Raw genomic sequence first — 15,900 nt, forward strand, 5'->3', positions numbered from 1 at the left:
TTGCAATATCCTTCCCCCAGGAGTGGGGAGGGAATAGGGATTTTGCAGTCTTCTTCCCCTAGAGTGGGGTGGGAATGGAGATTTTGCAGTATCCTTCTCCTGCCACACCTACCAAGCCACACCCACAGAACCGGTAGTAAAAAAATTTGAATTTCACCACTGATCTGTACTGGGTAGACTGATCTTACATTGCATCATTTTCCTTCCTCTGTACTAACCCATGTTTGCTGTCTTAAACCTATAGGTAACCTACAGTACATCTCTTTTCTCTTCATCAGGCTGAAACTACCTAATCCCACTTTTGCTTGCTAGGAACATTTTTCTCCTTCTCTGACTCCAGTAGCCATAAGTCTCTTCCTGCTAGCTCCTTAGCCTAGTTTCAATTATCTATCTCTCCTTGTGAGAGATTCTGTATGTGTGAAAAAACCTTATCTGTTTCCTACCAGCTCTTTCTCTTTCTCATCCTCAGAATTCAGTATTTTCAACTTGTTGATTTGTATTAGACTATAATTGCCCCTAGACAAGATGGGCAACACACAAATCTAAAAAAACAAACAAGCAAATATTATTCCCACAATTTCCAATCAACATAGCCAAAAAGGGATTTTTTGGAATTGACCAGAAAGAACGATTAAGTTTTAGATGAAGATCATAACTATTGTAACCCTCTCCTAACTTCTTGCCAACCACAGCCAGAAACCAGATGTTCCCCCAAGATCAAAGTCCAAATGTGCCTCAGCTCCTGTCCTGGTATACCATAAGTTATCTGTCAACTCAAGAAGCTTTCCTGACCTGCTCCCGAGCAGGGGATGGGAAATCACACCTTGCAGCTGCACTGAGGAATTCACACCCCAGTCAAAACAAAACACATCCTAGCCACCCAAAGTCAAGGCCATCTCCACAGAGACACACAATGGACAGAGGGAGTGACTTCTATGACCCACGAAATTGCTTCATTGGGGAATGTGACTGGTGACACACCTTGAGGGGAGGGAAAAACAGGGTCAGAGGCAAGGCGTGAACTGGGTGAAGTCAGAGCTGGCTTCACTTAGTTCGTGCCAACATGGCACTCCTAATAAACAACTGGATTTTTCTTGCTAAGTGGCTTGAGGCTCCTGCTTTTATTGGGGTATTGATCAGAACCCTGACATTATCACTTGCTGACTGGCCTTGATTGCCTATTAATTAACATTTATTCCAGTGAGCCAGCTATGCCAAAAGTATAGGCAGTCTTTGAGTAACCAAGCAGCACTGTCAGGCCAATATGTCTTTCCTCTTGGGTCTCCTTTTCTAGTGTACACAGCCTACTTTGCATATCCACAAATGCTCAGACTCTAATTGATTCTGTATTCAAAACATATTGTCAGGCAGAAAGTTAATTGAAAGCAAACTTCAAGTCAAAGCTGAGGCTTATTGGAAAATGTTAAAATCACTGAGGCATTTTACGCTTTCCAAATATCAAAATCAAGAGTCATTTAATTAGCAGTTATGTCTTATGGGCTGATCTTTAAAGCTTTGTGTTCTTGGGCTTCTGAAAGATTTAACCCCGTATTCATTTTCTCTCTAGCAACTCCCAATGGGGATAACAGAGAAGAGAGAAACAGTCTTTTGAAAACATTGTAATTTATAAGGGCAGATATTCAGCAGTCTCCTGCCAAGCCAGTAATATGGGCAAAGTCATTCAAAAACAATGACTTTGAATGTATAATGTGGTGTGAGGAAAACCCCATATCAAAAATATAGCATGATAGATTAAGTGATTCCAAATTCAACTCTGTTTATATAGAGCATTAGTGGCTTTCTAGGAGACCCTAAGTGACGATAGGAAAACCATAAAGCATATACAGTAGATGTAGAAGCCTTTATTATTTATTGCTTCTACTACATATATACTGATGTTCTTCCAAGGATGTGGGTGATCTATGTGCTTCTCCTTTCTTTCCATTGTTACCCTTCCAATATATTCCCTGTGAAATAGCTTGAGAGTTGATAACTGATCCAAAGGCATACAGTGGCTTTTCTAAGCAGGAAGAACCTTGATGTCTCCCTGCTCTCATAATAGAACTTCAGAATTCCCTATTCTAGTCTTAAAACAAATAAACTGAATGCAGAAGCTTCCTGAGGAAGGACTTTGCACATCACGGTTAAAAACCAGGATTTAGTTGTGCCCATTAATGATTTGCATAAACATGGTAAAACTTTATCCTCAAAGGCACGTTGAGTGTGATGGTAGAGTCTACTGAGCAATAGCGCACATTACCAAAACTTTCTTGTTCGGGTTCAAGTGACATGGAATCCCTTTGCAACAGACTGGTCCTTTATCCAGTGCAAATATTTTTTTTAAAGAATCCAATAATCATGGTAAGCTGAATCAGCTCAGGATATAAGACTGGAAGCTCAATTTTGATAGATAGATAGATTAGATAGATAGATAGATAGATAGATAGATAGATAGATAGATAGATAGATAGATAGATAGATAGATAGATAGACAGACAGACAGACAGACAGACAGACAGACAGACAGACAGACAGACATTTGAAGAGGTTATTTATTAATACAGAAGGAAATTTCTGCCAATACAAGCAATGGTTGCAAGAAGGTACACTTTTTCAAAATTAATATGTAGAAAGTTACCGCTTTATCTCCTTCTTCTCTTCAGTGCTTTAAATAAGCCTGAAATATTAATCATGTTACAGTTGCCAACAGTGATGTAACTAAGAAACTTTAGGTCCTGGACTTAATGATCTTAATGGATCCCCAGTGTAGATGCCAAAGTGCTTCTTATTTACAATAGCTTTAATTAATTAATTTATTTATTTAGCACATGGCATGCAATGTCAGGGAAATAGACACAACGTAGTCCTGACAGCCTAAATTGCTAGTTCATTCTGTTCAGCGCTTGCTTGCCTATCCTTGGTGCCCCTCAGCGGGGCGAACAACCTTACATCAGCTGAGTAGTGATGCTAGAGCAGGATTAGACAATATAGTATTTGTATATATCAATGTACTTTCGGGTACCTGTTGCCCACCAGTCTTTCTCTTCCAGCCAACTTAAAGTAATTATGTTAATAAAAATAATGAATAGAGTTAATATGTTGTAAAACACCAGTTTTTAAACTGTATGTTCACAATGATATCTCTGGGCCTCATTAAGTTGCTATTAGGATTGTGGGGTGTAGTTTGTCTTTGTTGAAACAAAGTGTTTTGTTACTGACCATATTACAACAGAAGCCATTTTGTGATGCTATTCATCATGTTCCCCAAACTCCATATATCTCCCTGCTCCAAAAATACTGGACTAGAACCAGAGGATTCTCATTATTGAAAAAAAAAAATAACTCTCATAAAATATCAGGATGGGAAAGATGTAGATGCCTTAATTGACCTGTTCTTGTGGGGCTGAAATATCTGAAAGAAGATATTGAAAATTATTAGGGGTTACTCAGTAGGAAATGAAAAAGGAGAGAAAAATCAATGTTTTTTATGAAATAAATAATTAAGAATCAGAGAAAGGAAATTGCTTTATAGATGAATATTGGGAAATGAAACCTAGTATAAATCATATAAAATACTAGATATGATGGAGGAGACAGGAAAGGATAAATGTCCACTGTATTTATAGGAATAACTAACAAAAATAGCTGATGCAAAATACTGGTTGCAATGAAGTGGTGACTAATTTTCACATTAGTCAAAATTCCTTCCAAATAATTAAAGACTTTTAATTATTAAAAACTATTATGAAAAAAGTTTCCAGGATTTCTATAACAGTTGAAGTCATTTTATTTTTAAAGGAAAGGAAAGGAAAGGAATAGAATAGAATAGAATAGAATAGAATTCAATTCAATTCAATTCAATTCAATTCTTTATTGAAATAATAATAATAATAATAATAATAATAATAATAATAATAATAATAATAATAATAATAATAATAATAATAATAATAATAATAATATCAGAGTTGGAAGAGACCTTGGAGGTCTTCTAGTCCAACCCCCTGCCCAGGCAGGAAACCCTACACCATTTCAGACAAATGGCTATCCAGCATTTTCTTTAAAATTTCCAGTGTTGGAGCATTCTCAACTTCTGCAGGCAAGTTGTTCCACTGATTAATTGTTCTAACTGTCAGGAAATTTCTCCTTAGTTCTAGGTTGCTTCTCTCCTTGATTAGTTTCCACCCATTGCTTTTTGTTCTACCCTCAGGTGCATTGGAGAATAGTTTGACTCCTCTTCTTTGTGGCAACCCCTGAGATATTGGAACACTGCTATCATGTCTCCCCTAGTCCTTCTTTTAATTAAGCTAGACATACCGAGTTTCTGCAACCGTTTCTTCATATGTTTTAGCTTCCAGTCCCCTAATCATCTTTGTTGCTCTTCTCTGCACTCTTTCTAGAGTCTCAACATCCTTTTTACATCGTGGTGACCAAAACTGAATGCAATATTCCAAGTGTGGCCTTACCAAGGCATTATAAAGTGGTATTAACACTTCACGTGATCTTGATTATATCCCTCTGTTTATGCAGCCCAGAACTGTGTTGGCTTTTTTGGCAGCTGCTGCACACTGCTGGCTCATATCTAAATGGTTGTCCACTAGGACTCCAAGATCCTTCTCACAGTTATTACTATTGAGCAAGCTACCACATATACGGTACCTGTGCATTTTGTTTTTTTGGCCTAAATGTAGAACCTTACTTTTTTCACTGTTGAATTTCATTTTGTTAGATAGTGCCCAATGTTCAAGTCTGTCAAGATCTTTCTGTATCTTGAGCATATCTTCTGGAGTGTTGGCTATTCCTGCCAGCTTGGTGTCATCTGCAAATTTGATGAGTTCCGCATCCAAGTCATTGTTGAAGATGTTGAAGAGTACTGGGCCTAAAACAGAGCCTTGGGGTACTCCACTGCATACTTCCCTCCATGTGGATGTAGTTCCATTGAGGACTACACATCGAGTGCGGTTGGTCAGCCAGTTATGAATCCATCTGGTGGTGGTGCTGTCTAACCCACATTTTTCTACTTTATCTAGTAGTAGGTTATGGTCTACTTTATCAAATGCTTTACTGAAGTCCAAGTAAATTATATCGACAGCATTCCTCTGGTCCACTAATTTTGTCACTTTGTCAAAGAATGCAATAAGATTAGTCTAGCATGGTCTGTTTTTGACAAACCCATGTTGGCTTTTGGTTATTACTTTGTTTGTTTCTAGGTGTTTGGTGATTCGTTGCTTGATTATCTTTTCCAGAATCTTCCTTGGTATTGAGGTTAGGCTGATAGGTCTGTAGTTTCCTGGATCTGTTTTTTTTCCTTTTTTGAAGATGGGAACTACATCAGCTCTTTTCCAGTCCTCTGGCAGTTCCCCTGTACTCCAGGATCTTTGAAAGATATAGTTCAGTGGTTCTGAGATTTCGTCTGCCAGTTCCTTCAGAACCCTGGGGTGTAATTTAGTTCAAGATTGTTCTGGTTGCACCACAAGGCCAGTTGCTCAACCTCCCATCTGTATGCAGATTCATCGTTGTCTTTAGTGAGACCAATCACTGTTGTATAAGTGGCGAACTTCAGTACTTTAACAGAGAGATCTTTTGAGATGCAGTCTTTGATGTATAGAGAGAAGTGGAGAGAGCTCACAGCCCTGGGGGGGCTTCTGTGCTAATTGTGCAGGTATCTAATGTGGTTTTGCCTACTGCTACTTCCCCTGCTACTTCCTGTCTGTTAAGAAGCTTATGATCCATTTACAAATGTGGTCAGGTATAACTAGCTGATTTAGTTTAGTTAGAAGAATATCTGGAATGATGGTATTGAATGCTGAGCTGAAGTTTACAAAGAGGACCCTTGCATAGGTCTTTGGAGATTCAAGATGTTATAGGATACAGTGCAGAGTCATATTAACAGCATCATCTGTCGAACTATTTGCTCGGTAGGCAAATTGCAAGGGGTCTAACAATGGATCCGTGATGGTTCTCAGGTGGCTGAGCACTAGGCTACAAATGTTAGAGCAACCAGTCTGAAGTCATTCAGTTCCTTGATGGCGGGTTTCTTATTAAACATGTTTTCTACAAGTAAGAGTAGAGATTCTAAGGCACTTACCTGATTACTGAGGAATGCATGGCCACCCGAAAGCAGTTTCAGTTTCAGCCAGACAGCATCAATCGCTCAGCTAATCTATTTCCTCGGTGATCAACTGGCTGGCTTTGCTAGCTGAGGAACTCTGGGATTTGAAGTCCACAATAAAATAAAATAAAATAAAATAAAATAAAATAAAATAAAATAAAATATTTGTGCAGCTTTCTGAGATTTGGTGTGTTTCTGTAGTGTTTTACTCTAACTACACAAACACACAAAATCTCAGAAAGCTGTATTGTGTGTGTGTGTGTGTGTTAGGTGTGTTAGTTGTGTGTGTGTAAAGTGTGAAAGTTGGTTTTTGAGCTTTTTGTGGCTGTGTGAAGTGTGAAGTGCAGCTGCTTTTACATTGTGTGTGAGTCAGTTGTGTTGTGTTGTGTTTGTGTGTGTAAAGTGTGAAAGTTGGTTTTTGAGCTTTCATAATTTCATAACAACAGAGTTGGAAGGGACCTTGGAGGCCTTCTAGTCCAACCCCCTGCCCAGGCAGGAAACCCTACACCATCTCAGTCAGAGATGGTCTTTTTGTGGCTATGTGAAGTGTGAGTCAGTTGTGTTATGTGTGTGTAAAGTGTGAAAGTTGGTTTTTGGTACCTCTTATTGTTTTTTTATACTTTGTTTATTATTTTTATTATTTATTGTTATTGGCCATGCCCACCAAGCCATCTGACCACCAAGCCACGCCCACCAATTAAGCTACGCCCACAGAACCGGTAGGGAAAATTTTTAGATTTCACCCCTGCCCCTAGTCCTTATTTTCATTAAACTAGACATACTCGATTCCTGTAACTGTTCTTCATGTTTTAGCCTCCAATCCCTTAATCATCTTTGTTGCTCTTCTCTACACTCTTTCTAGAGTCTGAACATCTTATTTATGTCGTGACGATCAAAACTGGATGCAATATTCTAAATGAGGTCTTACCAAGGCATTTATGAAGTTGATCTTGATTTTATTCCTCGGTTAATGCGGCCTAGGAAGTCCTTAGTTACTCTAGTCCAGGAGCTACTTTAGATAATTCCTTCTCACTGACCACAGAAGGTGAGAAAAAGAATCAGATGAGGAGATAACAAAAATCACATTGTTTAATGGTTATGGGCTGCTAGTAAATCCAAGTGATATCCACAGAATCAGACTGTTTGTGTGTGTGTTTGTGTGTGTGTATGTGTGTGTGTGTGTGAAAATTTCCAAAAAAGATTTCCAGAATCACAGCTCAAGTTCACTCCTTTTTGTACAATATCGCAATACACATATGAAAGGAATGAATGTGCCATAACAGTACAATGCTACTTTCATCATTTCCCCTTTCCTGATGCTTCTGGTTCTAACAATCTTCTCTTTCTCTTCTATTTACACAATTGATTCACACAGCATGCTTCCACGGGCCAGGTATAATCTGGTGTCTGCAACTTGCACAATGTGTTGTTTGATTACTTCAAACTGTTTTTTGTGGGCTAATGAATTGAGCAAGCCTAGCTCCCTCATTTAATCTAATGTGTTGTGTATATCCAGAAAAAGGGTTAATATGATACCTTCAGAGTTATACAAATGCAGCTGTTATAATACTACTATCTTGTAGTGTGGCATGTGGATTTACTTAGAAATTAATCTTGTAGAATGGATTGATCCCATCATGAGTCATATCACAGTGGCTTACTCGAAAAACTTGTTTAAACAAATCATAGGTAACCACAATCTGTAAATCAGCTGTTCAGTTCCAAGTGGCGTTATCTCAGGTAAGCATGCGTTCAACTGCTTGTATTGGTTATATTTCTAGAAATATGTGTATGTGTATGTATTATTTATGTATATGTTCAAAAGGAAGATCACTCTGAATTAAAGATGATGCCTCTCAAAAAGCAAGGATGGATGGAAACAGTAGATGCATGTGTCACTTTCATGCAAATATGTATGCAATAATAAGGCATTGATAATTATGGTATTAGTAAAATAAAATGATTAAAACTGGAGAGTTAAAAGGCACAATGAATAATTTAATGGATACAGCCGAAGGAGAGATATGACATAACTTCCAATACAGTGCCTATGGCATTTATTTCCATAACATAGAACTGCTATCATTTTTCTTGGTGCTTATTGTATTTACCTGCAGCCTAGTATGTTTCTTTACAGTACTAGTTTTATCTGACCACCATGAAAAGATGACTGTTGCACTTAATTTTTAATTAAATGATTTATAGACCATATTTCAAGATAAAAAAGCCTTCCCAAGAAAACATCAAAAGTTGAAATGAGAATACCAATAATTTAAATACAATTAAAATAATGTCCACATGCTGTAAATATATATAAAAATATAAAAATTAGTCTCCACTAGGATTCAGGCAGTCCTTCAACTAAATTAATTATTATTCCTTCAGATTCAAGACTTTAAAGTTCATGATCAGCATGTACGGCTATGCAGCAATCTGAATTTGAAGGAAAATCAATTCTTTACAGAAGCAATGTTTTTTTTCCAAAGTTGTATGGTGGGAATTAAGGAGGCCCTGACAGATGCAACACGTGTGCCCAACATGATATGCCACATCTAATGGAATAGGTGGAGGTATTGGGGAGAGGCAGTCCTTCAGATACTTCAATTCCATGTCACGAAGAGCTTTAAAAGTTAAAACCAGTATCTTGAATTGAACCTGGAAAGCAGCTTGCAGAGCAGAAGTGGGGCATGTGGTATTCTGGAACCACACATAGCTGTCAGTACAGTTGCATTCTGCATCTGAAGCTTCTGAATACACTTCAAGGACAACTCCTTGTAGACCACATTACAGTAATCCAATGTGTAGGTGAGTAGGGTATGAATGATGTGAGCAGAACCTCCTGATCCAGGAACATGTGCAACTGGTACACAACATGAAGCATCCAGGGGCCCTCTTAACCACAACTGCGACTGCCCCTTGAGCAGGAGTCATAATCTAGGACAGTGGTTCTCAACCTTTATAGTGCTGCGACCCCTTTAATACAATTCCCCACGATGTGGCAACCCCAACTGTAAAATTATTTTTTTTAGGCAGCGATCTCAGCGCGCCTCAGCAGCCGCAGAAGGGGGGGAAAAGCGGTAAACTGTTTTTTTGAATTTATCGCGCCTGAAGCTGTATTGGCTAGCGATCTGAACTGCTTGCGATTGCCTGGAGGACGGAGGCATTAAAGCGGAGACTCCTCCCCTATTAAGTTTATCGCACCTGAAGCCAAATTAGGCTAGCGATTGGGAGTGATTGCAGCTGGCTTGAGAGGGAGACATCAGAGCAAAGATTTCTCTCTTTTTTAATTCATCGCACCTGAAGCTGAATTCGGCTAGCGATTTGAAGAGCCTGCAGCTGGCTTGTGGAGTCAACCATTGGAGCGCGATTCTTCGACTCGCAAGTATACTTCCCATATTTCCGATGGTCTTAGGCGACCCCTGGCAAATCGTCATTCGACCCCCAATGGGATCGCGACCCACAGGTTGAAAACCGCTGATCTAGGAGGACCCTCAGATTGTGCCCTGGGTATGTCTGGGGCAGTGCAACCCCATTTCGCATCAAAGATGGCGTCCCCAGAACTAGAAGATCCCAAAACCCAGAGCCACTCAGACTTGCCAGAGTTCATCTGAAGCCTGTTGTTCCCCATCCAGGCTCTCACTGCCTGCAAACATCACTTAATTTTCCTGGGGCAGAGATATATAATTGGGTATTATCAGCAAATGGATGATACCTCAAACCACGGCAATGGATGAAATCACCCAACAGGTTCATGTAGTTATTAAACAGGAGAGGAGACGGCACCAAATCTGCATAGTAGGGGCCAAGTGCAGCACTTCTCCTCAAACAACACCAACTGGAATTGTCCCTGGAGGAAGGACAAGAATCAGTACAACTTCACGCCACCTATCCTCAATCCTCAGAGCCAATCCAGAGGGATATCATGGCTGATGGTTTCAAAGATTGCAGAGAGGTCAAGTAGGGCATGGATGACCCTCATTCTGTCCTTGCTTGAGGTCATAGAAAAATGCCAGCAATGTTGCTTCCATCCCATAGCCAGGCCTGAATTCCAACTGAAAGGGATCCAAATAATCTGTTTTTTCCAACATTCTCTATCCTCCCTTTTGTGGTGGTGGGGGGACATGATTGAGAAGATGGTTGCTTCCAGCTTGCATATGAATACGGAATGATCTTTCAAGGTAACATCAAGAGGAAGGAAATAAACAAGCACTTGACCTGCTGGTGCTACAAAGGAATGCTGGTGCTAGCAGCTAGGATTCCAGTTTAGACCTTATATCTGGCAGCCAAACGACATGTATGGAAGACATGAACGAGAGCTGATATAGCTGACCCATATTCAGAACTGTGCAATGATGTTTGGCACATGTGTAATTACAATAGTGATCTCCACAGCAACCAATGTTGCCAAAGGCTGAGTGGGAAATATTGGCATCAAGTAACCAAGACCTACAGATCTGACCCTCTGGTTGGAAGCATTCAGAAGTAGCTGGGGGGTGCAATTGCTACTGGCCCACACATAATAAAAACAGATAGCCCCATGGCATCAGATGCCAAAGATAGAATGGGGAAGGCAAAATTGGACCCCTCACAAAGTGTAACCTATGTAATTTCAAAGAGCTATGAGAACTGCTGCTGTGTAATTCTAGTCCCTAGGACATGAACTGTTCTAAGTAGTAGTTGTAGTCTTCGCACATAAAATAATAAAACGGTATAAGCAACAGAAAATACAGCTTTTTCAGCAGAAGCAGCAAAAATCTTTAATGTACCTAATGATGACTAAACTAGGAATAAACAGCTAAGAAGTCAGCTCACTTTCCCTGTTTAACATTATCTTCTGGATAGCATAATGGTAACACTTTATAAGCATTTATTTAGTACTCTTTTAAACCTGCAAAACGGCAGTGGAGGGTAGTGCCCTGCAACTGGAGAGGATGGAGGTACCCCAGCAGTCATCGTGGCCAGTAAGAGCTGAGCAGATCCCAATCCCTGGCCATCTTATTAATCACGTATTCAAGGAAGCCTCCAAGATGGGTATCAACATCCAAAATTGTGTAGGGAGAATGGGAAATACACAATTTAAAGTCTTTCAGAAGTGAGGTACGTTTGTGTGTGAGAGGGGTGGAGTGGAGTGTGGGGAGTGGGGTTTGGGGAGTGGGGAGGAGGGGAGGGGAGGGAAGAGAAGAGAAGAGAAGAGAAGAGAAGAGAAGAGAAGAGAAGAGAAGAGAGTTTTTGGTATGGCTAGGGGGATCTGATGTTGAACCTTTTATGGGCTCAAAAAGCTACAGGATCCATATATCAATTTTTCTTTCCACAATACTGAATCTTTGAAGCTTTAGGATGAGAACATATTTCCTTCTAGCCCTTATGAGAGAACACTGTAAATTACAAAGGAGAATATATTCTCAAAAAGAGTGGGCACTGTCCAACTGTAACACTCCTACATGCTTCCAATTCATTACAGAAATGTTACACTGAGGAACCACACAGTTGATTATTTCTGCAAACAGTTATTACCTACACAGAAAGCAGAAATGGAGGTTTTCTACATTCCACGTAAAGAAAAAAGAATGATCAGAAATACTTATTTCAGCAATAGCGAAAAGCTTACAACTATATCATCTTCGTTTCTCATCACCAAGATATTTAAATCATCTCTCATGAAACTAATCTCTGTCTTGTCTCTATTGAGTCATACAAGTGCCATACTTGTTTGTTCACTACAAATGGGTTTTCAATGGTTTTCTTTTAAATGCCTTAATCTGAGATTGTTTCTCTAAATACTATTGAGCTGTTTTGCTTAGGACTCTTTCCTCAGAAGAATGCTTTCCCAGAAAAATATGCAGATAATGACATCAATTCTTGGTGAGCTTTTTTAGAAAGATTCATTTAAAAACATCCTTTTCCTGGAGCAAAGTAACCCTGACGTCTGTACCCATCATTTGTTCCACATAACATATGCTTTTACATCTTGGCTTTCTTGTTGCTGATCCCATCTATTCCTAATTACCATAAACAAGAAATAATTTTTGCTTCATCTCACACTGGAAGCCAACTGGGATCTCCCCTCTCCTCTGAAAGCTCCCCCTCTCCTTGATCTTCCTCCAAGAAAGCTATATCCAAGAAAACTAAAACATTCATTATTTTGCTTGACTGCCCCAGTATTCCAAATCCATCTCAACTGGTTACTAATCATATCTCAGAGGAAGAGTATTATAACAGCGGGTGTGATATTAAACTGTTTGAGCTGTGTTACCCAGCCCATAATATGCCAGTCCTTGAGGGCATGCCCCGTGTTTCATGTTGACCACACTTAAAATAACAGAGCTATAAATCAAGGACTGTGAGAACAAGGGCTGCTTATGCCTCTGGCTAGCTTTTGTGCAAAGGGATACACTAGTCTAAATGTTGTGACTGGAAGCAGTGTTAAAACTATTTTAAAATCTAAAATTTTAGACACACAATTTACCCTTTTAGATAGTATGCAGACATCTTTTTAAATTGGCATATGACTATTTTAATGGTCAATCTGCATAGAGGTTTGGTTAAGGACAGCAGGCTGGGTACTGTCATTGCTTCATCTTCTCTTGGGCCCTGCATTCTAACACATATGCTTCCTGTGAAATTTTAAAAATGCCCACATGATAGGTTCTACAAAAGCAGGATATTATGCTAGCGAAAGTGCCCCTGTTAACATGGCAATAACTCTTTAGCCAGCAAGCCGCTTTTCTGCTTGGACTCCCATGCTTGGACTCCCATATTCAATGATCCCCAAAGGGCAAAGCCTTGGAGAAGCCCATTCCCAGCCACGGAAACTTATTAGTGGCTTTGGCCTAGCTGTTCTCTCTCAGCTTAACCTGCATTGCAAGATTGTGGTTATGAGGTGAAAATCAAGGCAAGCTGGACATTTTAAGTAATAAAAGCTAATTCTAGTCTACAGTCAAACCCCACTTCTCCCTGGTGGTTTGGTTTTCCACAACTGTATTAAACAATCCTCTTTTAGAGAAGGATACTTTGGCTTCTTTCCTGCTTTGGGCTGTTCTTTTCCCACCACTTTCTTTCTGAGAAGGAGAAAGTGTCTCTCGCTTTTTCTCCGCGTCCCTGTTGGATGGCTGGCAAACTACAGGTAGATGTGAGCTCAAAATTTATGTTGCTAAGAATAGAATAGAATAGAATAGAATAGAATAGAATAGAATAGAATAGAATAGAATTCTTTATTGGCCAAGTGTGATTGGACACTCAAGGAATTTGTCTTGGTGTATATGCTTTCAGTGTACATAAAAAAAAAGATACATTCATCAAGTAGGGGCCGGTTTAGCTCTGCCTGGTAAGGCCTGTTATTAAGAACACAAAGCCTGCAATTACTGCAGGTTCGAGCCCGGCCCAAGGTTGACTCAGCCTTCCATCCTTTATAAGGTAGGTAAAATGAGGACCCAGATTGTTGGGGGGGCAATAAGTTGACTTTGTAAATATATACAAATAGAATGAGACTATTGCCCTATACATTGTAAGCCGCCCTGAGTCTTCGGAGAAGGGCGGGGTATAAATGTAAACAAAAAAAAAAAAAGTGAGACATTTGTAAAGTGAGTTTTGCCCCATTTTACTATTTTTCTTGCCACATGTATTAAGTGAATCACTGCAGTTGTTAAATTAATAACACAGTTGTTAAGTGAATCTGGCTTCCCCACTGACTTTGCTTGTCAGAAGGTCACAAAAAGGTGATCACCCAACTCCATGACACTGCACCCCTCATAAATACGAACCAGTTGCCAAGCGTCTGAATTTTGATCCTGTGAGCACGAGGATCCGGCAGTGGTTGTAAGTGTGAAAAAATGGTCACAAGTCATTTTTTTCAGTGCCCTTGTAACTCTGAACAGTCACTAAATGAACTGTTGTAAGTCGAGGACTACTTGTATTCCCCTCCCGACTGAGCTTTCTCTGCCCTGCAACTAACTATTCGGCGCCCGGAGAAGCTGCTTTTCTTTTCGCTCTTTGATTTCTTTGGCCAGACACCAATTCAGCCGAGGTTTCCTCGGAGGCTTTTCCGTCTCCTCTTCTGCGCCTTTGTCTCAGCTCAGAGGCCAAGCGACGCGCGTAATTAATTGCCTCCCGAGTGGCCTTTATGCGCCGGAGGAACCGGAGACCCCCGGAGGCAGAGACGACGCGCTTGGTCCGTCTTCCCACTGGGGTTCCAGAGAGAAAGTCACCATCCGGCAACCTCCCCCGATTTGGAAAGGCAGAAAAGCCACGCGCGGGGCTCACCGCCGCCTCTTCTCCCTCCTTCCCTCCCTCTTCCTGGCGAGCAACAAAGCGAACATTTGTAGACGGTGCCTGGACGGCGTGGGCGAGGGGGAGCTTGTCTCTCCGGCGGCGTGGCCCTTCATATCTTCAGAAGCGGCTGAGAGCGGCAGCACCACCAGATTCGGTGCGGGATTCCCTCCCCCTCCCCCTGCGATGGCTGGAGGTGATTCGGGAGCCGCGCGAAGACTGAGCGGCAGGCGCCTTCGGCATCAAGAAGAGGGCGCTGGGCTGCTGCGGCGCTAAGTCCCGCTTCCAGTCTGGATCCGGGAAAAGAGCGAAAGGACCGGGCGCCTCCCAGCCAAAGGCGCACATGGCTCAGGCGGAGCGCGGTTCTGGCGGGGTGAGTTCGCGGCTGTTGCTGCCTCCCGGCATGTGCGCGCTACGCTGCGTCCGGAGTCCTTGGCCGGGGCGCAGCGGCTGAAGGCACTTGCCGTGCCTTAGAGGTAAGTGGCATTCGCTGGGAAAGAGACGGGCGCCCGCGAAACTCAGTCCTAGCCAGTCGGCTCGGCTGAAGTTCCTTCTCCAGAAATCCGGGGCACCTTTTGTCCTTTAATTCACTGGTGTCCAAGCAGTCTCTCCTGTTCTCACCTTCCGCTAACCCGGAGGATTTTTGTTGAAGAAGAGTGCCCTTGAGCGTGTGCAGAGCGTTTGTCGGTAGTCATGATAGAAACTGGCAGGAGAGGCCCCCTTATGTAATGGCAGGAGAGCAGGGAATTGGAGCAGTATTAGCAGGAAGAGCTGTGTCCTGACTGAGTTGCAGTGTTTACTCTAGGATTTATTCTGAATAATAACGAAGATTAGAATATTATTCCCATTAGAATTCAAATTGTAATAAGACAAGGTAAAACACTCCAGGAAATAAGCCATTCCTATGTGTCCCTGTATATATGCAGGGCGCTTATGAATCCAAATATTCCAAATCATATTGAGCAGGACCGCCCGTTTTGTCTATGTTTGGCCTTGATTTTAGAAAGTAAGTATTTTGTATTCAAACATATGACCTCCAAAATAGCTGCAGGCTGTTGCTGTGGCCAGCAGCAGTTTGGGTGAGAGCTCCGGTAAACTTTTCCAGCATAGCTGAGGAGGACGTGGGCAGGAAATGTGGGCAGGAAATGTGGGCCTAACTATCAAGTCAGGCATCACGGAGACTGAGACTGAGAGAATGTGAACGTGGGGGTGAACTCCAGACAGCATGAAGACAGCACAGACCATCATGCCTATTCGGTAGAAGATTTATTGTGCAAAAGAAAAGGCAGGCTGTCATGTTATAGATCCAGAAACTGCCAACTAACGTTCTGGAATCCTTTGGCTCTCCACTTCTATAAACATAGCAGCCGGTTCTAGGTTTTAACTGGTCATGAAGAGGCAGTAACTGATTGCCAGGTGGAAAAAACAGGATTTTAAATGTTTTGATTTGCACAACACTTTTTTTCCCTTGCTGTTAAATTAACCCATTTTCCCTGTTCAAATAATGTGGGTTACATACACCT

General features: G+C 41.2%; 1 protein-coding gene across 5 annotated transcripts in view; it reads left to right on the plus strand.

Moving 5' to 3' along the window:
• Positions 1-14,142: 14,142 nt before the first annotated feature.
• KCNS1 (potassium voltage-gated channel modifier subfamily S member 1) overlaps positions 14,143-15,900 on the plus strand; it is a 34,596-nt gene continuing 32,838 nt past the window's right edge. For 4 of the 5 annotated variants that reach the window (XM_058176374.1, XM_058176375.1, XM_058176376.1 and 1 more), the window contains exon 1: positions 14,143-14,853. Coding sequence is in view for 1 of the 5 variants with exons in the window: in XM_058176373.1 (XP_058032356.1) it covers positions 14,721-14,750 (30 nt within the window). In the remaining 4 variants the exon portion in view is untranslated. The remainder of the gene's footprint in view (positions 14,854-15,900) is intronic. The other variant, XM_058176373.1, reaches the window with a different exon arrangement.

This window comes from Ahaetulla prasina, chromosome 3 (genome assembly GCF_028640845.1).
Source record: "Ahaetulla prasina isolate Xishuangbanna chromosome 3, ASM2864084v1, whole genome shotgun sequence".
Lineage (NCBI taxonomy): Eukaryota > Metazoa > Chordata > Lepidosauria > Squamata > Colubridae > Ahaetulla > Ahaetulla prasina.